Genomic DNA, 23,696 nt, shown 5'->3' with positions numbered 1-23,696 from the left:
AGCATGTTTTGCATTATTGCGAAATATGGGAGAGAGTGTCACTGAAATGATACAGGATTTGGGCTGAACATCATTAAAAGAAAGGCGTTTTTCATTGTGAGGAAATCTTCTCATGAAATTCCTATCACCAACTTTCTCCTCCAAAAGTGAAAATATTTTGTTGACACCGACCTACATAGGGAGAAACAATCACAATGATAAAATAACGGAAATCAGGGCTCGTATGGAAAGATATAGCTGTTCATTCTTTCCACACGCAATACAAGATTGTAATAATAGAGAATTGCGAAGGTGGTACAATGAACCCTCTGCACTTAAATGTGATTTGCAGAGTATCGATGTAGATGTAGATGTAGATATTGATACTTGGGCTGTGCAGGGAATCCAAATCAGATTTTCACAAGAATTAAATAAACAAAAACTACAGATAAATATTTTCTTATCCACCAGAAACGTGAAAAAAAGAGTTAACGAAATGTATCATGAAGTACACTAGACGACACTAGTACATGCAATTAATATTTATCATTCACTGGATAAAGAAATCTGTATGAAATTTCAGTTACAGTTAATCATAGCATAAATGAAATATTTATCACAAAAATTGATGAACTTTTATCAAAATGGCTCTAAGCACTATGGGGAACTTTTATCAACACAAGAGTTATAATTTTAGTTACCTGATGCATTGCGAGTCCCAGGCAGCTCATGGTATGTTCTGGGTTTTCCGTTAGTTCCTCATTGAAGGTAAACCATGACACCTTAAAGTCATCATCAGTCATCAGATGCTTTAAATCAATGACAAATGACCTGCGTTCCATAATATCTGATGCAGAATATAGATTTAAATTCTTCTTTATGTATTGCTCCACAGCTTTAATCTTATCAACAGTGGGCGATCCATCACTATAAACTGGTATAAAAACAACAATGTCTACTTCTCAGTACAGCAAAGGAAAATAATGTCATACAGAAAGTTAAATTCCAAAATCAAAATGATGCTAACAAGCTTGTTAAATAATGATTTCCATTACCCTTGCAAATTTACAAATTAATCATAAGTTTTCTATGATAATTAGAATCAGTCTGAATTCTCATTAATTAAATAACTATTTACCAAAATTATATTCTGGCACAATTTCTTTTCCACTACTCTACCTTTGCTATGTATGAAAGACACTATTTTATTACTTGTTATCTCAAGAATGTGTTAGGAATACAAAAGATACCAACAAAAATTCAACCAAACAAATTATAATCTTTTAACATTCAGTTCTCTATTAAAGCAAGAGAATAGAGATAATAGCAAGGAGCTAGCATTTTTTTCAAGCATGACACTTCATGTATGTAATGTGAAGAATAAAGTTTACATGTACAGGCATACTTTAAATGTACGAAGGGGGATCAAATATATATGGGAGTTTTGTTCCTGAACATCAACAATTGGTAGGACTGGCCCCACACTTCTGCTATGCTTAGGCGGGACAGTTAGAAGTGAGGAGAGCGTGCTGTTACATATTTCCTGCCGTTTCATCAGTAATGCTCACGATGTCTAACCAACACATGGACCCCTCCATTGTGCATTGCATAATTATCAAATTTCCTGCTTACAAAGGAGTTACAGCAGCAGAAATTTGCCAAAGATTGACTGCACAGTTTGAGATAAAACATTATCAAGGATGCATGTGTTTGCCTGGCATAAAAAGTTCAAGGAAGGACAAGAACGTATGGAAAATCAGCAACACGATTGCAGTCCTCAGACTAGTCCTCAACTAGCCAACAACTCGTGAGTGACAGGGTAAGGTACTTCACCTGGATGTCCTGCATGGACCACTCATCGAGGTACATGGGACAATTTTGGGAGGAGGCTGCATGGTAGCCATTGCAACTGATACAGTGGGGAAAAGGACGTGGACAAACTTCCTTGTGAACATCCGTATCCCAAGTTACACATTTGCCTGGGTGTCGACAGGATATTTGAGTCTGGTTGTAAAGATGCCACTGGTAGCAGCACATTGGGTTTGGAATGTACAGTCAGACTGTGATAACTTCATAGCCTGCTTTGATCTTTGATGGAAGCATTACTCTATTAAACATGAGAAAATGATTGCTTATGGGCACGAAGATTGCATCTATTTTTTCCATCACCCGATGGACTGCAATGATTCCCTGATCAGAGAGGTACGTTTGGTCAGACCCTCGAGCAGCCTAGTGTAAATAACACCACGCGTAGAATTCAGCATTCAATGGGACTTGACATGAACAGGATAGCGACAGAGGAGTGAAGCTGCAAGCAGTTGTTGTGCTTGAGAATCATAAGTAGTCTCCAAAAGCAAAGTGTCATTGTGTAAATGAGAGCAGGATTTCACAGGGCTTGCAATTGCATCAACACCTTTCTGCATAATAAATGGATCTACTGCAGCAAAGGACTGTCTGTCTTCAATGCATGAAACCATGAGGAACCAAGATGCAGCTGGAAGGCTCTTCAAATCATTAGCCTCATTCCATTTACGTTTAGTATATGTAGTCTATGATGATGATGATTGCCTCATTGCAAGAAAATCCCCACGATTGCCAGCATCTCCGATGGCACACTCCTTCCAGCTGGGGCATCCCCACATCAGAGAGGGGCACACTCGCCTTAAGTGATTGTTCACACCTCCGGAACACCTCACAGAGGGACCAATTGACAGTTTGGGAAGGTAACAGCTCAGGCAATCACCCCTCTGTGGGCTTGGCCTGTACCGGATGGAACGTGCAAACTCTACCTGTCAAGCCATGGCTGGGAATTACGCATTACCCAATCACCTGTTACAAGTCAGATGTGTGGGCTGGCCTTCAGGAGCACACAGGGAGGAAGAAGAAACAAAGAGGAACCTGAAACGCTGAAGTGGAGGAAGAATATAAGAAGAGGAACAAAGAAAGAAAAAAGGAAAGAAAAACAATGGAGAGACCGTTCTGATGTCAGGCTACTGAAAATGTAGAACACATTCCCACATACATCCCAGATATGTTCTCCAAGGGAGGGGAAAAACAATAGCAAGAGGATAGACATACAGCATGGAAAGAAAATTATGCTGCAAAGGCTGGAGCCCCATGGTACCTAATCAAGAAGCCATCAAAGAGCAGCGAGCCCCCTGGGGGTGTGTGGATGTGGTGACAGCTTCCCCACTTACGGGCAAAGTGTTTTGGTGTACTTTTGGCAGTACATACAATCTAGGTGGAATGGCTTTCGTGGACTGGCTTTCTATATCACAGTTGTTTGATGACCCTGTCAGGCATGCTTGTTGCCTTCAAAGGAGCCCATATACTCTTGTCCACAGTATCTGTAGGATCAAATTCCAATAGTCTGTATGCTGGGTTCCCCAGACCTTCCCTGTCATAATGAGTCTGCTGTGTAAAGATTGTGGAGTTTCCTTTGTCTGCTGGCAAAACCATGATGCTGCTGACTTCTCAGATCTTCCTGAGTGCCCGTCTCTCATCACTGGCAATGCTTGATTTTGGAGGTTTTGTCTTGGTGACACGTTGCAGATCATCTGCAGAATTTCTACTGCCATATTTTGTCAAAGTGTGCTGGCCACTTGCTCCACTGCACTGATGGAACATGAAATGGGTGCATTCCTAGAAGTTGCAAAGTTGAGGACCCTGCTGAGTACCTTCAAAGCGATATCACCGAACGGCTTGCCACTTAGGTTAAACAAAATGCAAGTACCCTCCAAGTGCTATGCCTTCTTGCTCATATGGTCAAACTTTGCAGACTGGCACACTAAGGCATTCATCTTGGTTCACTCTGCAAGAGACCAGGAGACACAATCTACCCAGTCCCAATCTTTATGCGCCAAGGAGGCTTCCATATGCAGGTGAATGTGTAAACACTCCCTGGCCAACATATCTAGCCTATGATGCACATCTCAAATGCTTTCCCTCACAAGTGCCATGCTAACTCGCACTGGACCGAAAACAAGACACCAGCTTGCAGCCAATGCGCTGAACTGAAGGTGGAATGTCTCAAGAGATTTCTAGTGGGTAAGGACTGCAGACGGAACGCCTAGAAGCGACCATGGAGAGGGGAGGTGGTAGGTATAAATATTAGAACTGTTACACACAACCAACAGTATCAGGTAGCATCTGATGAAGACAATGAGTCACAATGTCAAAATATTGTGCTTGGACAATGCTAATACCTGGCAGAGCAGCAGACACTTCAAAATGTCAACAGATTGCCAGAAAATCCTGAAATGGAAATGATCGTATGGCATTGTTGGTCAGGAGACCCCGTTCGGTGGAGTTCGGAAATTACATCAAGAGATTCTATGGGGAGAAGATTTACTGAAATATCAAGAAGCTTGAAAAAACTTCCTGATATGACATCAAGATGGGGATGTAGTAAAAGTTTTTGTCATGATCAAGCATCATATCAGCTCCACAATTGCAAAGATGAAAACCTGGCCAGACAGGAAGCGGTCTGGCGGCTCAGTTTAACGCCATGGTGTCTGGCAGTGTCTTTCAGCGCGAGGGATGCCACACAGGGCGCAGTTCCCACAGAGCAGCTGATAGCGTACAGGAGAAAGTCTTGCTGTAAAAAACACTATGTAACTGAAGCAAAACTACATCAACTCCTGTAGTTAGTTTTTGGGTAGAGATTCTCTTCTTCTTTTAAAATATTAAAAACCACCTCTGACAAATGGAAAATCCAGGATGGAATGTAACAATATTATGAAAAGGAAAGTTGCTACTCACTATACAGTGGAGATGCTTAGTCGCAGGTAGGTATAACAAAAAGATTGTCTCAAATAAAGCTTTCGGCTTGTTATAACTTGCAGCACTTCACTAACCTCTTTCGGTTTTGTGTGTTATCATCACTATAAAATACTTCTCATTCGATTCTGAAGAAACTAATGGGCACATAAAGTTGATATTTGCATCTCTTATAGTTTCACATTATAGCTTGATGATGAAGTGTCTGTTTTGTCGATGTTGGTTATAGTTATTGTGATACCTACTTTCCAAGTACTACGTAGCACAAATTTTGAAGAGTTTGCAGTGAAAAGTGTTATCCCTGGCTACTTTATGTTTTGCTCGTTTTAAGTGATATGTTGCTGCGAACTAAGTGTAGCTAATATATCGAAATTTTTTTAAAAGTTGGAACGAAAGCCATATTTCAGTACCGTATGGAGAAAAGAGAAGTTAACATACTTTATTGATGCGTGTTGGCACGAAGTGTGATGCCTGAGCATGCCACAGACAAGTACGGTAGCCTGCAGCTCAGTCATGAACTTTTCGTGGAAATGCATGCGCCATTTTCAAATTAGTGAACGCAAATTATCATTGTACTTGAACACAAATTATCATTGTACTTATTAATTGAAGAAAATGATGACGAAGACACTCTTCTCCAACAGTTGCATAATGGAAAAGTTGAATCATGTCCAATTTTTAAGATAAGGCTTGACAAATATTTCATTTACGACTCTTATCAAGCGTCATTTATTAAACAAATACCAAGTTCTGTGAGTTTTTCAGGTTAAATATTTTCAATTTAAGTATATCCTAGATCTGGTAAAAGAAGCTTTTGGGAAGAATTCATTAAATAGATACTTCTATAAGATAACATCTGACATGAAATTAGGTGTGGACACTACAGTAAGAGAATTCAAAATACTTCGGAAACTACAGTAGTTGTTTTTCCATATATGTGGCAAATTCGAAGCGAGGCAGAACAGTCGCCATTTCACTTCAGGTAGAACAGCCTACCATTTTCAAGACAGTAAAGTAAATTTTAATTAAAAATATGGCACGTTTTGCACAACTACATAACAGATTATCTTAACTGTGTCAACATCTGTCAAGCTGAGCCTGTCTTAGCAACACAGACAGTCTCTCTGATATAACGCAATTAAATGCAGAGCTACCTATGTTGCATTTTCAATAATGGATAGTTTCGTAGACTACTAGAGTATTAGATTGGAATAAATGAATACTTTTAAAGGAAAGGAAACCAAGCGACACCTCTGCCAAACTGTATCCAAGATCTAATTTCTCTTTTTGTGTATCCAGAGATAATTCTACATCTATATGCTGCAAACAGCTGTGAAGTGTGTGGCAGTGGGTATGTCCTACTGTACCAGTTGTAAGGGCTTTTTCTGGTTCTTTTCACATATGGAGTGCAGAAAAAATGATTGTTTAAACACCTCTGTGCATGCTGAACATTGTCCACACAATTCACACGGGACGTTGTGTAGTATATTCCTAGAATCATTATTTAAAGCCGGTTCTCGAAACTTTGTAAGCAGGCTTTCTCAGGCTAGTTTATGCCTTTCTTCGAGCATCTGCCAGTTCAGTTCTTTCAACAGCTCAGTGACACTCTCCCGATGGCTAAACAAACCAGTGACCATTGTGCTGTCCTACTTTGTATACGTTCAATATCCCCTGTTAGTCCTGAGTGCCACACACCTGAGCAACAATCTAGGATGGGTTTGATGAGTGATTTTTAAGCAATTGCCTTTGTAAACTGATTCCATTTCCCCAGTATTCCAATAATAAACCGAAGTCTGGAAACTGCCGTGCCCTACGCATGACTGGGTCTATGTGATCATTCCATTTCATATCCCTGCAAAGTATTACAAGCAGGTATTTGTATGACTTTGCCGATTTCAACTGTGACTTGTTGATATTGCATTCATAGCATACTTCAGTTTTTCGTTTTTTGAAGGGTAAATTTTACATTTCTGAACATTTAAAGCAAGTTATCATTGTGTGCACCACATTGATATTTTAGCAATACCTCAACGAATATTTAGGCGGCTTCTTTCACACAGTCCTTCATTATAGATAATTGCATCTGCTGCTAAAATATATGACTACTATTAATACTGTTTGTGAAGTAATAAATACAAACATGAACAGCAAGGGTCTCAACACACTTCTTGGGATACACCTGAATTTACATCAACATCTCTTAATGACTTTCCATCCAAGATAGCTTGCTGCACTTTCGCTAACAAAAACTCCTCAATCCAGTCACTAATTTCACTTTATACCCCATATGATCATACTTTTGATAATAAGCATAGGCGTGGTACTGAGTCACATGCTTTTCGGAAATTGAGGAACACTACATCGACCTGACTGCCCTTTACTTTTGGCTTTCAGTATGTCATATGAGAAAAGTGTGAGCTAGTTTTCACAGGATCAATGTTTTCGAAATCTTTGCTGGTTGGCATGGAGAAGGTCAGAACTTGGAGGTACCTCTTTATGTTTGAGCTCAGAATGTGTTCCAAGATACAACAAACTTATGTGAAGGATGTTAGATGGTAGTTTTGTGGATCACTTCTGTACCCTTCTTGTAGATGAATGTGGCCTATGCTTCCTTCCAATTACTGGGCACCGTTTCTTTGGTAAGCAGGATCTATGACAGATTACAGTTAACAGAGGGGGCTAATTCAGCCCCAATATAAAATCTGATAGGGATTCCATCGGGCCTTGGGGCTTTGTTCAGTTTTAACGAGTAGATAAACTCTTTACTGACTGCAAATGTAAAGGATACAGTTTCTCATAGGACAGGAGGCAAATTGTTTTATGAAACACATTGTATAGAATAGCACAATCAGTTGTTAATGTTAGGAACAAGCATGGAAATAATTTGTTTTGACATCAGATATACCACGACACCAGAAAATTAATTTTTGTTTGAATGTGACATGTAATTTTCTTATAAGAAGTTTGATTTTCTACGTTTTGATCACATGAATGCTTACATATTTGCTGTAACGTCTTCCAGATGCTTTAAGATGTAATATACACTATGTGAACAAAAGTATCGAGACACCCCCCAAAACATGTAACTGTACAGTTATATGTATTTTGACTCAAATTATTTTCCTATTACATTTACAATAGCATTGGTTTAGAAAATGTGGCAAATTAGTATTAAACTTCTTGGTTCATCATCGTCTAATTTAATTTTCCATTGTATCAGTGCATCATCATTAGCTCAATTGTTTGCAGAGTTATCAGCCCACATCAAAAACTCTTCAAGCACAAAACAACATTTTTTATTTACATGAAGCAAAACATGCCAGTTGTTTCAAAAAATACCACACACATACGTCAAGAAAGGTTAATCCCATTCAGAGACCAGCTACTAAGTGTGATTACAGAAGTGAATGAAAATCCCAGAGTAAGAGTCACAAGCGTTTCCAGGAAATATGATTTTATTTTTTTTTTTTAAAGATTGATTATTTTCCCATTTCAAATAACAATGACACAACTGAAACCGAGTTATTCCAGAAGGTGAAAATGAGTAACTAGCAAACTCACTGGAGTGTATGGCAAATGGGGATTTGGACCAACAAAAGTGTAAGATGCTATAAAATGAATGTGACTGAAAACAACATTTATATTCCTTTTATCAATAACAGACCAGGAAAGACTGGTTCCAAAACTTTAAGAAATGACAGTTAAGAAACCAGAGCCCTTAAGCAACACAGAAGAAATATCACAAATGGTCCATCTATAATTTACAGCTTTTATGGTCTGTTGAAAGACAAAATGGAGTGACTTGGTATAAAAGATGATCCAAAACATATTTACAGTCTGGGCAAGGCCAATTTGTGCTTAGACCAATCTAAAACAAAAGAAAGATGCAAAGGAAGTTGAAATGAGGCTTTTAAAATGATCACCAGAGGGCAGACATTCATCGGCATTGAAAGAACAAGTGGAAGTTGTTGCAAAATCCTTGCAGGGTTTTGGGCCAATAAAGACAGTCAGTCAGTCGGTCAATACCACCCATCTTAAAGCCACTGATGACATGAAATAACTCTACAGTAATGTCAAAAAAGTATTGCAATGAGCTGTTTAAAATTTAGAAACATTAAATTGCAGTTCTGAAATGCTATTTCCATTTTAAATACTCATTGTCTCATAACTGCTAATGATTACCCCAATATAGTGTTCTGACAAAATACATTTTGTCGTGCAAGTACCCCAGTCTGTACTCACAACAGTCCCTTAAATCACCCAGGAAGCAGTTGTCTGAAAATTAAAATGAGAACGTCTGTGGTTTACCAATTCCATGGGCTAATATGCAGACATCTTTCTATTTTTTATTTATTATTTTATGAGAGATAATAATGTGAAAGTTTCTCCAGATTATGGTTAGTCACACAACAATATTACACAAATAAGTATAAAAAAAAACAAAGTATAAGAATTATAACGAAACTCACACTTTTATCTGAAAATTACACCATATTGCCCTAATAAGATAGACATGTTGCTAAAGACGAGTATGGAGCTAAGTAATGGAATAATTATCAGTATTGGCAGAAGTCTGATCCCCCTTCTTGGGTGATGCTGGCTGGGCTAGCATCTGCTACCTGCTGGATCTCTTTGGGCTGCTCCTGACCTCTGTCCAATTGACTCTCCTTATGGAGCTGAAATGGCCTATTTCGTGTGTCACTGGCTATTTTGAAAAAGGGTGCTTGACTTTGCTTCAAAAACCAACTAGAGAGAACTAACTGTTGGACAGCGGAAGCCATTTGGCCAAACCGGCAGTGTGTTCTTGATTGCAACATCCTATCAATAATAGATTGTGTCCTATTTTCATTACATCAATTCATTTCTCCATGTAAGTGAAAGTGTAGCTCACTTCCTGTTGCAGTTGCAGCTGTGCTTTACAGTGTATAGCTTCAGCATGTCATTTTCCATTCTTACTGTTTCAAAAGTTTAAAATTTGCACATTTTTACCTCACTTCTACTACAGGTCATCATGATAGGTAGGAAACAAATAACAGAAAAGGATGAGAAAAAGCACACAACAGAAAAGGAAGAACTCCTCCAGTACATCTACAACTTACACCACAACTTAGACAAAAGATTGACAGATGCAGAGAAACCACCAGCAACAGCAGATGATTCTCACATACCAACAGTTCTTCCAACAAAAGGACCACCTCCAAGCAGACAGCAAAATGCAAAGCAGGAGGGTAGGATGATTCCTTGGTAAGTTAATGGAGACAAACCAGCAGTTCACTTAGCAAGCAGCTTCACAACATGTCTATAGAAAAGCTACATACCACCACATCCGAAAAAAGCTAAAACAATCTTAACCTACAAGAAGGACAGCATTTTCTTACTAACTCTCACCAACAAGATTCTCATGAAGATAATGCCTATGTGTATCAAGACGTCTTTTAGAAGAACAAGTAGGATTCTGATGAGGATTAAGCACAATAAACCAACATTAACTCCTTGAACAAAGTTACCAACAAAATAAATGAACACAAAATGGCACTTTGTTTACCCTTCATCAACTTTGACGAGCTATTGATTCAATCAGCTATTCGACAGTTACAAATTGTATGTTAACAGGGGCAGAACAAAGCCCCTATCAAGATTATCCATAACATCTACAACATATCAACAACATTCATCTTTGTTAGGTAGTCCATCAACATATTTTTCCATCAGAAGAGAAATAAAGCAAGTAAACCTAGTATCGCCAAAATTATTTATGGCCGTGCTGGAAATGGCAGCATCCAAGATCAACTGGAAAGAGAGAGAGTTCAGAATTCTGGGGAAGATCTATGCTGCATAAATGGTGCTCTGCTCCTACCTAAAAACAAGAGGAACTGCAAATTCTGGTTTCTAGCCTTGTAGGAAAATGTGACATGATTGTGCTTAAGGTAAACATCTTGAAAACAAGTTTCACTAATTCAGCAGGGAATGAAAACATGATGTCTGGCACAAAGGCTCTAGAGAGTTGAAGGATATGTATTTACCTAGGTCAGCTCCTGAATGACAGAGGTAATATAAAGCCCAAAATATTTTACTTCCCAAAACAAGGATGGTAGGCATTTGGAGGAAACTGAGAAAAAATATGCCAGTGGACTTGAAAAGATGCTTTTGGCCAGTGTGTTCTTCCCATTTTAACTTATACCTGTATAATGTGGCCACTAAGGACATTGCAAAAGGTAAATTGATAAATACATGGAGAAGCATGGGAAGTTCAATCTTGGCATAAAGTGAAGAGCTCGGAAAGTCCGTAATGTCATACAAGGTATGGAAATGGAAATGCACAGAATATGCTGCAGGAAGAGATGATGGAAGGGGATGAAAGCAATCTTCAAGTGGAGCCACGAGAGAGGGAGGCCATCAGATCATTGGGATATGGGTGACAGAAAAATTGGATTCAACTTGCAGAAGACTGCTTGAGGACGACACAAGTGGTGTGAATGAAGAAATTTCTGCACGACTTAAAGTCGCATCTTCCAAGTGATTGAAATAAGTGCATATTACTGCTGCTACTACTACTACTACTATTAAACTATCGAGACATTTGTGTTGTCACAAGCCACATCCGTAGTAATAAATTAGCAAGAATTATTCTACTTTGAAAAAAAAATCTGTTGCTTCCTCAATTACATTAAATACCTTCATCTATCTCCTGTTTACAGCAAAATATTTACATGACTATGTTGGTATTTACCACAGAGTAATAGTTATCTGTATGTCATAAGAATAGAGGCTTCCTTACAATAAGCACTGTTGCCTGACATGCAGTCTTTAGTTCTAGAACAACCAATAAGCTTGATTCCCATCAAGAGCTGAAATTTACAATTTACATTATCACATTACTATTTAGGCAATAAAGAATAACTGATAATTGTATTATAGCATTACCTTCCTGTGGAAGATACTGCTTCCATCCAACATATGGAGTAGGCACAGTGTCAAATATGTCTTTAACACTTGGTTGACTAGTTTGAGACTGTTGTGGAGAATCCTGCACATGAGAACTTGCTGGTTTAGTAGAATGTCCCATGCCTGCAAAAAGAAGAAATAAAATTTTGATATATATGGGGTGCCAGTGCTCACTGATCACTTCAACGTGTGGCACTGCCACCATAATATAAACTGCTCAGGAAAGTTACCCACCACTTGCATACCCGTTAACGTGTAGACATAGATTTAAGAGGTAGAAGGAATGAAAGAATATGTCTTACGAAACAAAATAAATAAATATCTTCACCCTGCAATAAAAACAAAGCAGTAACAAAATTAAAGGTAGACTGTTAGAAACTGTACATCTTCGCACATATGCAACATCAAAATTTGTTACTTGTTACCATTTAACACTCCATGCTTTGTAGCAGACTGTCTACAAAGTGGTCAAGAAATTACTGTTCCAACTTGCATTCCTGGGACAATATACTGCAAATCTCAATTGGTCCAAAAAAAGCGTAATTGGTTTCATGTCCACAGTTACCCCAAGTCATTCCATTTGAGTGGTTCCTACATTGTAGAGGAAAATGGTAATGATATGGGCACAATTTATCTTGTCCACTATCATCTTGAAAGATGAATCCATTGCAAAAATGTTGACAGTAGGGCTTATAAATAAAAAATCAAATAGGGGTAGTGTGGGAGTTGGTTTAAAAATGAATAAAACAAATAGGAATGTGGATAAGCTGCTATGAACGGCATAGTGAACACATTATTGTAGCCAAGATAGACACGAAGTCCACACCTGCCACAGTAGTAATAGTTTACAAGCCAACTAGCTCCGCAAATGACTAAGAGATTGAAGAAAAATTGATGTGATATAAGAAATTATTCAGATAGTTAAAGGAGACAAAAATTTAGTAGTCATGGGGAGCTGGAATTTGATAGTAGGAAAAGCAAGAGAAGGAAAAGTAGTAGGAGAATATGGACTGGGAGTAAGGAATGAATGAGGAAGCCACCTGGTAGAATTCTGCACAGAGCATAACCTAATCATAGCTAACACTTGGTTTGGAGACACTGGAAGGTTTCAGATTGATTATATAATGACAGAGAGATTCAGGAAACAGATTTTAAATTGTAAGACATTTCCAGGGGCAAATGTGGACTCTGACTACAATTTGTTGGTTATGAACTGTAGATTAAAACTGAAGAAACCGCAAAAAGGTAGGAATTTAAGAAATGGGACCTGGATACACGTAAAAAACCAGAGGTCGTGGAGAGTTTCAGAGAAAGCATTAGGGAACAATTAACAAGACCGGGGGAAAAAATACTAGAAGAAGAATGGGTAGCTTTGAGAGCTGAAATAGTGAAGGCAGCAGAGGATCAATTAGGTAAAAAAGACGATGGCTAGTAGAAATTCATGAGTAACAGACGAGAGATTGAATTTAATCGATGAAAGGAGAAAATATGAAAATGCAGTAAATGAAGCAGGTGAAAAGGAATACAAACATCTCAAGAATGAGATCGACAGGAAGTGCAAAATAGCTAAGCAGGTATGGCTAGAGAACAAATGCAAGGATGTAGAAGCATGTATCACTAGAGGTAAGATAGAAACTGCCTACAAGAAAATTAAAGAGACCTTTGGAGAAAAGAGAAACATCTGTATGAATATCAAGAACTCAGATGGAAAACCAGTCCTAAGCGATGAAGGAAAAGCAGAAAGGTGGAAGGAGTATATCGAGGGTCTATACAAGGGCGATGAACTTGAGGGAAATATTACGTAACTGAAGAGGATGTAGACGAATGTGAAATGGGAGATACGATACTGCATGAAGAATCTGACACGAGCACTGAAACCACCTAAGTCAAAACAAGGCCCCTGGAGTAGACAACATTCCATTAGAAATATTGATAGCCTTGGGAAAGGAGACACGTGAAATACCCTCAAACTTCAAGAAGAGTATAATAATTCCAATCCCTAAGAAAGCTGGTATTGACAGGTGTGAAAATCACCGAACTACCAGTTTAATAAGTCACAGCTGCAAAATATTAACGCGAATTCTTTACAGACGAATGGAAAAACTGGTAGACGCCGACCTCGGGGACGATCAGTTTGGATTCCACGGAAATGTTGAACACACGAGGCAATACTGACCCTACAACTTATCTTAGAAGACAGATTAAGGAAAGGCAAACTTACATTTCTAGAATTTGTAGACTCAGAGAAAGCTTTTGGCAATGTTGACTGGAATACTCTCTTTCAAATTCTGAAGGTGGCAGGTGTAAAATACAGAGAGCAAAAGGATATTTACAATTTGTACATAAACCAGATGGTAGTTATAAAGAGTGGAAGGGTATGAAAGGGAAGCAGTGGTTGCGAATGGAATGAGACAGGATTGTAGCCTATCCCCAATGTTATTCAATATGTACCTTATACAATCAGTAAAGGAAATCAAAGAAAAATTTGGAGTCAGAATTAAAGTTCAAGGAGAAGAAATACAAACTTCGAGGTTTGACAAAGACGTTGTAATTCTGTCAGAAACAGCAAAGGACTTGGAAGAGCAGTTGAACGGAAGGGATGGTATCTTGAAAGGAGGATATAAGATGAACATCAACAAGAGTACAACGAGGATAATGGAATGTAGTCGAATTAAATCAGGTGATGCTGAGGGAATTAGAATAGGAAATGAGACACTTAATGTAGTAGAAGAGTTTTGCTATTTGGGGAGCAAAATCACTGCTGATGGTTGAAGTAGAGAGGACATAAATTGTAGACTGGCTACGGCAAGCAAAGCATTTCTGAAGAAGAGAAATTTGTTATTATCAAGCTTATATTTAAGTGTCAGGAAGTCCTTTTTGAAAGTATTTGTATGGAGTGTAGCCACGTATGGAAGTGAAACATGGACAATAATAATTTAAACAAAAAGAAAATAGAAACTTTCGAAATATGGTGCTACAGAAGAATGCTGAAGATTAGATGGGTAGATCACGTAACTAATGAGGAGGAACTGAACAGAATTGGGGACAAAAGGAATTTGTGGCATAACTTGACTTGAATAAGGGAGCAGTTGATAGGACACATTCTAAGGCATCAAGGGACCACCAATTTAGTAGTGGAGGGAAGCGTGGAGTGTAAAAATCGTAGAGGGAGACCAAGAGATGAATACACTAAGCAGATTCAGAAGGATGGAAGTTGCAATAAGTACTGGGAGATGAAGAAGCTTGCACAGGATAGAGTAGCATGGAGAGCTGCATCAAACCAGTGTCTGGACTGAAGACCACAACAACAACAACAACAACAACAACAGGGCTAGACAACAGGTTGTGGGATCCTGTCCTGTTACAGCACAGTCCTTGATTTACCGTTCATAGCAATGGGAGGTGTCAATCATCCACACATGATATAAGCCGGTACTGGTCATATACTTCTCTGATGATCACCACTTGTCAGCACAAAAATGCTGAAACATCTTCCAATCTTCTACTTCAGATGGAGGTCTATTTTTCCCTGCACTCTCGCCACACCATGATGGTGTTGATGGGGATTTGGGGGGGGGGGGGGGGGGGGGGGTTGAATAGTATTGCTGCATCCTTTGAGAAATGCAGAGGCTGAACAGTGTACACAAAGTGCATTGATCCATTCAGGATTGGAGACAGCATGAGTTCTACTGAACTGCACCAAAAATTTAGGTCTACTTTTACATCCTGTAGGCCTAGTCCTAGTGATTTATGTAATCAAAAGGGTACTGGGAAAGAGAGTTCTGATAAAAAAAACCACAATCTACATCGAGTCAAGAGACTCTCTATTACCCCAATCAGTTGTTTGAGTTCACCATACAAAAATGTTTCACCACTGAACTCAATAGTTGTGTGCAAAGAAAAAAATAAATCTAAGTATTATCACATCATCTTGTCTACAACATGTGGAACATAACAGGTAAAAGTCTGGATCAGAGCCAGTAGCATACTTACGTGTTTCGTGCAACAATGTTGTCAGCACTTGCCATGAACTGAAAACAGCACTGAACCAATGTGATTTACATGTCTTGTTGAGGCAGTACTTTTACTTAATATAAAAAGGAAACAGGCAGAAACTACAAGGATTCTCAGAAAATAATACTGAAAGTTCAAACATGAAAATAGCCAAATAGATCCCAGCCTGGCCCAAGGATTTGGACCCAACAAACGAATCCTGGTCCTGACTTCCCCCACATCAGAAAAATCATCACTCAAAATCATCACATATAAAAACTTTGCTGTCTGGAACAGATACCCAGGCTGCTAAACAGTAGCTTGTAACTCAATACAAAACTCAAATGAATTTGTACTCGTCATAAGGTAGTTAGGAAAAATGTATCGGTATTTTGTTTTAGTGACGGAGCTCTGAAGGGAGCTACCTAGAAATGATGGACGTTCTTAAATGACTTATTGCTTCAAGTGTTTTCGGATAGGATTTGCACGCATAGGATTTGGCATGTTAATCAGTAATTGAAGTATGTATGGAACTCAAACAAGAGCTGCAAAAAATAGATGCTATCTCTGACAATATTGTTGCTGCATTTTGATCATGTTACAAGCACACAAAACTATCTCCATGGCTAAGGAAAAGGTACAGAAAGCTGGTTGAGTTTTTTGGGGATAATTTAAGTGTATATCAGAGAATAGGCAAATGGGAAATGGAGGTGGTGTCTCTGTTTGCAATAGACAAAAATCTGAAATCCAATCAGATAGAAATTGAACATGCATGTGAGATTGTTTGGGCAAGACTCAGTATCACTGGTGGTCATAAAATAACTGGATCCCATCAGACTCATCTCCTGATGTAATCGAAAACTTCAGAGTAAACCTCAGTTCACTTGTACACAAGTTCCCCCAATCATACTACAATCATCGGTGGAGACTTTAATCATCCAACAATTAATTGGCAAAATTACAGTTTTGTTAGTGGTGGGTGTGATAAGACGTCCTGTGAAATTTTACTAGATGCCTTCTCTGAACACTTCTAGAACAGATAGTGAGGAACCCCACTCATGATGGAAATATATTGGATCTAATGGCAACAAATAGACCTGGCCTCTTTGAGGATGACCACACCGAAACTGGTATCAGTGACCATGACGTGCTTGTGGCAACAATGATTACCAAAGAACAAAAGACAAATAAACAAGCAGAATGATATCTATGTTCAGTAATCTAGATAAAAATTCAGTAGTGTCATACCTCAATGAGAAACTTGAAACTTTCAGCTCAGGTCAGGAGCATGTAGAGGAACTCTGGCTCCAGTTTAAAAGAATAGTTTACCAAGTACTGGATAGATATGTACCCAGTAGAATAGTTAATAACAGGACAGTACCTCCATAGAATACAGCCACTGTAATGAAACTTCTAAAGAAACAGTGATTACTGCATAACAGGTGTACAATAAAGTGTAGGGCTGTAGACACAGAGATGCTGAATGAAACGTGTTTGGTTGTTAAGATATCAATGCACGGTGACTTCAGTGACTATGACAGCAGAATATTGTCAAATGACATTTCACAAAATCAAAGAATTCTGGTCGTATGTAAAGACTGTTAGTGGCATTAAGTTAGTGTACAGTCCCTAGCAAATGAGACAGGAACAGAAATTGAGGGTAGCAAAACAAAAGCTGAACTCTGGTTTCAAATGTTCCTCTACAAAGGAAAATGCAGGAGAACTGCCCCAATTTACTTCATCTTTTCTGTGGTATGAAGATTAAATAAGTATTGGTGTCAGTAGTGTTGAGAAAAAGTGGAAATGGGATATTCCCTGTAAAGTAGGACACAAAATATTTAAAAGTTTACAATTTGGTACTTTTTATATAATTTTTGAAAAGTCTGGACTTTTTACTGTATGGCATCAATGGCACCAATGGTTTGAGGCCCATTATTGCCTTCCATCCATAATTTTAGCCATTTTTATAATGCCATATGTTTTTCGCATGAGAGTGTGAGTTATTGGAGACTTTGGACCTTCATTTCAACGAATTGGCAGGTAAGAATTAGCATATCATTATTTATATTATTGTTACATACCCTAATGTATTGCATAAAGAGTATAAAACTGAAGTAGGTAAATTATAGGTTAGGGTAAATAATATAATACAACAGTGTAAACTTTCATGTAACATGAGTCACTTTCATGTGATTTAGTTCTTATACAAAGAGAGATATTAGAGAAAACTTTATTTTGTTCAGTAATTTACTGCTTAGTGTGAATGTGTAACTAATAGCCCTTCTAAACATTTCCCAATTTCAACCAATATCGTAAAAACAGAAAATTAAATGTGTAACATGAGTGACTTAATTTGAGTCACAGTTGTATTATTTTAAGGTTACAAGAAGATGATGCCCTTAGTAGCAGTAGAAAGACAGAGTAGAAGGTGGGAAAAGTTTAAGAGTGAAGGAAAATTTGAAGAATTTGAGAAGCAGCATCTGGAAGAAGCTAGAAAAAGCCAGCAGAAGCAGAAACAAAAGTTTCTACAGTTGAGTCAACATAAAGCGGGTTTGTCACCATATAAGTCACATAGTGCTCTGGATAAAGCCATGGCTTGAGTGCTGCAATTGCTTAGATTAGCAAGGTACTGCGTAAAATGTGCCTTAGGAATAAGACGTCCCAAATTTTTAACATGAGTCACAACATAAAATACATTCTTGTTCTTTAATTTTAATGCTCTTCCCTGCTTAAATAACACTTCTAAGATCTTTTCCTGAATAACACAATTTGTAACGATGTTTTACACAAGAAAACATCGGTCTATACATTGATAAAAAGTCATCATAATAAAACACTGATTTCAAAATGTAAAACAAGTCACCATGGAATCTCCCAAACTGTTAAAACTGAACACAGCTTCAGACCCCGATGGAATCCCTGTCAAATTCTGTACTGAATTTACAGCTGAGTTAGCTCCTCTTGTTACTATAACCTATCGTAGATCCCTTGAACAAAAAATCAAGCCCAAGTTCTTGGAAATAGGCACAGGTCATACCTGTGGACAAGAAGGGTAGTACAAATGATCCACAAAACTAATGAGGTATCTTAAACAGAATGACCACCTCAATGCCAATCAGCATAGTTTCCGAAAACACTGATCATGTGAACCCCAACATCGATATGCATTCATCTTGGTACTCTAAGTATTAACTTTGGCTGTTCCGCCATGTTCAAGTCAGTTCTTTGTGACCCTTGTATGTGTTAAAGTTAATAAATGAACTACTGCAAAATGGGTGTGATTATTGGTGCAACCAAACCGAACTCCCTCCTCAAATGAATAAGAGATTTCTGATGTTTTCATTGGACCAGCATCAAGCTACTCCTGCATTCCAATCGCTGACTGAGATTCTGAAATTTCTTAAAAACGAGAAGCAGGGTCATTCCATGTCAAGTATCCCAGTTTAGATGATGATTCCAGCTCGACCATCTTCAATTTTGATTAAATTTGTACAGGATGTGCCTGAGGGCCCTACATGAACTTATGCAAAGTTTCAGGCTCACCTGTAACTTGGTTGAGGTGTCATTTCCGTGAAGACCACTTTTACAGAGACCGAAAAGTAGCGAAGAAATCGTCAAGTTTGGCATTCCACTGTTCCTAATGTAAAAGAGCTAGACTCTTGCTTCTAGGTATAGTGGTACAACTTTGTGTGCTCTACACACAAATGTTGCAAGTAGAGTTCAGATAGCAATGCATTTGGCATGATCTCAGCTCAGAGTTGGCAGCAATTCAGGCCATGAGAAATCTGCCCCAAGGTTTAACGAGGCATAAGTAGTGGAGAAAGTGTGCTATGGACCTGGTATTTTGCTAAACTACTGTCTGTCTGGGTGTTGAGTATGTCACAAATTTTGGCCTGAAACTTTGCACAAGTTCATGTAGGGCCCTCAGGTACATCCTGTACAAATTTAATCAAAATTGAAGATGGTCGAGCTGGGATCATCATCTAAACTAGGACACTTGACATGGAATGACCCTGCTTCTCGTTTTTAAGAAATTTCAGAATCTCAGTCAGTGATTGGAATGCAGGAGTAGCTTGATGCTGGTCCAATGAAAACATTAGAAATCTCTTAGTCATGTGAGGAGGGAGTTCGGTTTGGTTGCACCAATAATCACACCCATTTAGCAGTAGTTCATTTATTAAACTTAACACATACAAGGATCACAAAGAACTGACTTGTACATGGCGGAACAGCCAAAGTTAATGCTTAGAGTCCCAACATGAATGCATATCGATGTTGGTGTCTATTTCATCAGCGCCACATAGCTCCCCCCCCCCCCCCCCCCCCCCCCTTGCAGTACGGAATACTCTTCAGAGGCCGGGGCGGGGGGGGGGGGGTGAGGGGGGGGGAGGGGGGGGTGACTATGACATTGGCAAGGGTGGTCCGCGGGAGCCGTACACGGTCAGCTCGACAGCGTCATTGGGGAGCTGTGTGGGTAGATGTTGTGAAGGAAGGTTCGTCCACCAAACCTGGGAGTCATTGAAGTGAGACGGGCGTCGTACTGGGCATGCTTGTCGTCTGAGCGCCGGAAAACTCTGTAGAGGCCGGTATATGTAGGTTGGAGGGGAGCACGGACAATGTCATCTCGGAACATGACGTACTCACAATTGTCCAGAGATTTCGGAACGTGAACCTTAGGGCAGAAATGGCTGGCAGACGAAGGGATATGGAGGTTGATGAAGTGGCATCTGACACGGTCCACGAAGGAAGTTAAGTCAGACTGAGGGAGAGAAGCGGAAGGGCTCATAAGTTCGCCAGGGAGAACAATGTTCTGGCTGTATACAAACTCGGCTATTGTGCCTTTGAGGTCTTCCTTATAGATCGCACAAATGCCGAGTAGCACAAGGGGAAGGGCCTCCGTCCATAGAGAGTCGTGGCATCGAAGAGCCGTCTTGAAAGTGCGGTGCCAGCACTTGACTAGCCCATTACTTTGCGGGTGATATGCTGTGGTATGGATGCGCCAGATGCCGCAAATGTTACAAATCCTGTTGAACAGGGCCGGCTCAAATTGTCCACCATGGTCAGTCGTGATGATAGCTGAACATCCGAAACGCGATACCCATGACTCAACGAAAGATCGAGCAACAGTTTCTGCCGTAATATTGGGGGGGGGGGGGGGGGGGGAGGGCAGCCTCGACCCAGCGAGTTGTTCGGTCGATAGACAAGAGAACATAACGAAAGCCTTTAAAGGGGGAGAGAGGGCCGACAGTGTCAATATGAATATGCTGGAAACACGCAGGAGCGATCGAAAAGGTGCCATGGTGGGGGGAGGGGGGGGGGGGGTGAAGTGTACTTGTGTACTTTGCAGCGTTGGCATGCGACGCAGGAGCGTGCCCATTGCTGGCAGTCCTTGTTGACATTTCTCCACACAAACCGCTCTGCTACGAAGCAGGCGGACGCACAAGCACCGGGGTGGGCTAAATTATGCAATGCGTTGAAGACAGCTCGACGGAGCGTGGTTGGGATGAGGAGGCGTAACGTGCCCATACTGTCGTCACACCAGATCTCATCAGAAATGCCAGGAAAGGTGGTGCGGACGAAGTGTAGAGAAGAAGTAGAGTCTGAAATCAGGTTTTGAGTTTCCTCGTCAGCGGGTTGGAGGTTAGGCAGTTCAGAGTGGTCTAACAACGAATGGACGGTGTTGACTCGTGAAAGGAAATCAGCAACTATATTGTCAACACCCTCTATGTGTGTGTGACATAGGTGATGAACTGAGATACGAAGTCCATGTATCTGAAGCGGGTTTGTGGTCCATTAAAAGATAGAAAGGGCGTCCCTCAACATCAGTTTTAAAATGCTTGATCGCTTCATAGACCGTGAGCAATTCCCTGTCAAACACGGAATATTTCCATTGTGCATTGGTGAGCTTGCACGAGAAGAACTGCAGAGGCGAAGTTTGGCCGTTGATTGTCTCGCTAAGGACAGCGCCGATGGCAGTATCGCTCGCGTCTGTGGCGATGAAAAGCTGCGCATTGGGATGAAGATGCGCGATGGTGCTGGCCTCGCCAAGAAGATTTTTGAGGGCAGTGAAAGAGTCAGTCATAGCAGGGGTCCAGGGAACAGGTGGAGATCCAGAAGTGTTGGTGCTTGCCAAGGCATCCGTCAGTGGAGCCTGAACCTCCGCAGCCTGAGGTAGATGACGACGATAATAATTAACCGTCTCCAGAAAGCGCCGGAGCTCTTTGAATGACGAAGGTCTGGGTAGGTTTAGTATTGTTTGTACTTTCTCAGGGGGCGGTGAAATGCCGTCGGTAGAGACCCGAAAACCGAGAAAAGTGACAGCGGGTTGATGTAGCTGCAATTTATCCTGGTTGGTCTTGATGCCTGCTGCTGCGAGAGTGTTCATAACAGTTTGCACATGTCGAATGTTGTCCTTGACAGAGGAACTGAACACAAGAATGTCATCAAGACATGCAAAGCAGAATTTTAGGTCGAATAGCACTTCGTTGATGAAGCGTTGCCAGGTCTGGGTTGCGTTTTTCAGACCGAAGGGCATGAATCGAAACTGAAATAACCCGATCGGGGTGGTGATTGCTGTCTTCTCGATGTCTTCAGGTGTCATGGGGATCTGGTGGTAGGCCAATTTGCAATCAATGACAGAGAACATGGTCGCACCTGCGAGGGAACTGGTAAAATCGGCAATGTAGGGTATGGGGTAGATGTCCATAATTGTTCGTGCGTTTAGTCGACGGTAGTCTCAGCACATTCGCCAGGACCCATCTTTCTTGGGTGTCATGTGTATGGGCATAGACCAGCTACTGGCAGATGGTTCAATGATGCCGGAGCTTAGTAGTTCAGAAACGTGATTTTTAAGGTCGGAGAGGCGCTCAGGTCAAAGTCGATGTGGTTTACTGGAGATCGGGGGACCTGGCGTGAGGCGAAGCTTGTGAACTGTGCCATTGGTGACAACGGAAATGTTGCCGGCAGCATGGGAGGTGGTTTGTTTACAATGTGTGGTGGACGGGGCAGGCGAGGCGTGGTCGTGGTGTTCGGAGCCACTTGGCAGATCCGACGGGAGCCAAGGCGGCAAAGTGTCCCAGGAGTCAACGCGACAAGATGGCCGTCGGCCCGAAGCAGTCGCACCGTGGTCGGGTGAGCTCATGAGCCGTTAGCGAGTCCATTGTCCGAGGATGCGGCCTGTGGCAGCACGGTCACGGGTGAAACGCTTGACGCGAGTGCACTGTATGTGTCGTCAGTGGCGGTCGCACAGTGGCACGCAGGAGCCGAAGTTGCATAGTCTGAGGTGCTGTCCGCGAGGGGCAGGGTACGAACCGTCAGTTCGGGAACACGTGACACTCGTGGCGCATGCGCACTTGTGTCCGACCGAGTGTCAAAGGTGCCGTGTTAGCAGGGTGTGGCCCTGCGGAACTGTCAGTACATGTTATGGCAGTCTTGATAGCACAGTTACGATGGATAGCGGGTGGTAAACACACGGAGGGTCGATTGCTGGGACTGCAAGCAGATTCGGCGCACTTACTGACCTTGCTGTAGTGTCCGTAATTCCTTTGCTGCATCGGAGAGCTGGAGCTGTGTTTCGTGGAGCCAGAGGGAGAGCTCAAAGTATGGATGAGATAAGCCCGCTCCGATGTGTCACGGGGTGGTGGGGGGGGGGGGGGGGGTTGCTCGACGGAGCACAGGGGAATTGAGTCTTGGACAGATGATGAAACATGGTGTTTCGCACTAGGTCTGGTGAAAGTTTGTGGTGTCGCAAGAAGTCAATGCCTAGTATAGGTTCGTCAATTCCGCACACTAAAAAGGTCCACTCGAGTTTGCAGTTTCCGGAGAGTGAGATGATATGGGAAGTTGAACACGAGCATTGTAGTTTAGTTGAATTCACAGCCTGCAGTGAAGTATGATGAGGGCAGATGTTCGACGACACTAAGGACATAGGCAGCAGCGAATATTTGGCGCCTGTGTCCACTAGAAAAAGGTATCCCGACAAAATGTCTTTAATGTAAAGT

The 23,696-nt window shown here is 40.7% G+C and overlaps 1 protein-coding gene across 1 annotated transcript in view; it reads right to left on the bottom strand.

Annotated features, from left to right (window-relative positions):
* LOC124598192 (DNA helicase MCM8-like) overlaps window positions 1-23,696 on the bottom strand; it is a 182,060-nt gene that overhangs the window by 153,869 nt on the left and 4,495 nt on the right. Inside the window, exons 2-3 of the mRNA XM_047135984.1 lie at window positions 11,683-11,826; window positions 681-913 (exon numbers count right to left, since the gene is read on the bottom strand). Of these exons, the coding sequence (XP_046991940.1) occupies window positions 681-913; window positions 11,683-11,826 (377 nt within the window). The remainder of the gene's footprint in view (window positions 1-680; window positions 914-11,682; window positions 11,827-23,696) is intronic.

Source organism: Schistocerca americana, chromosome 1 (assembly GCF_021461395.2).
Source record: "Schistocerca americana isolate TAMUIC-IGC-003095 chromosome 1, iqSchAmer2.1, whole genome shotgun sequence".
NCBI lineage: Eukaryota > Metazoa > Arthropoda > Insecta > Orthoptera > Acrididae > Schistocerca > Schistocerca americana.
Note: the sequence above shows the minus strand (reverse complement) of the source record. Positions and strands in the feature narration are given on the sequence as shown.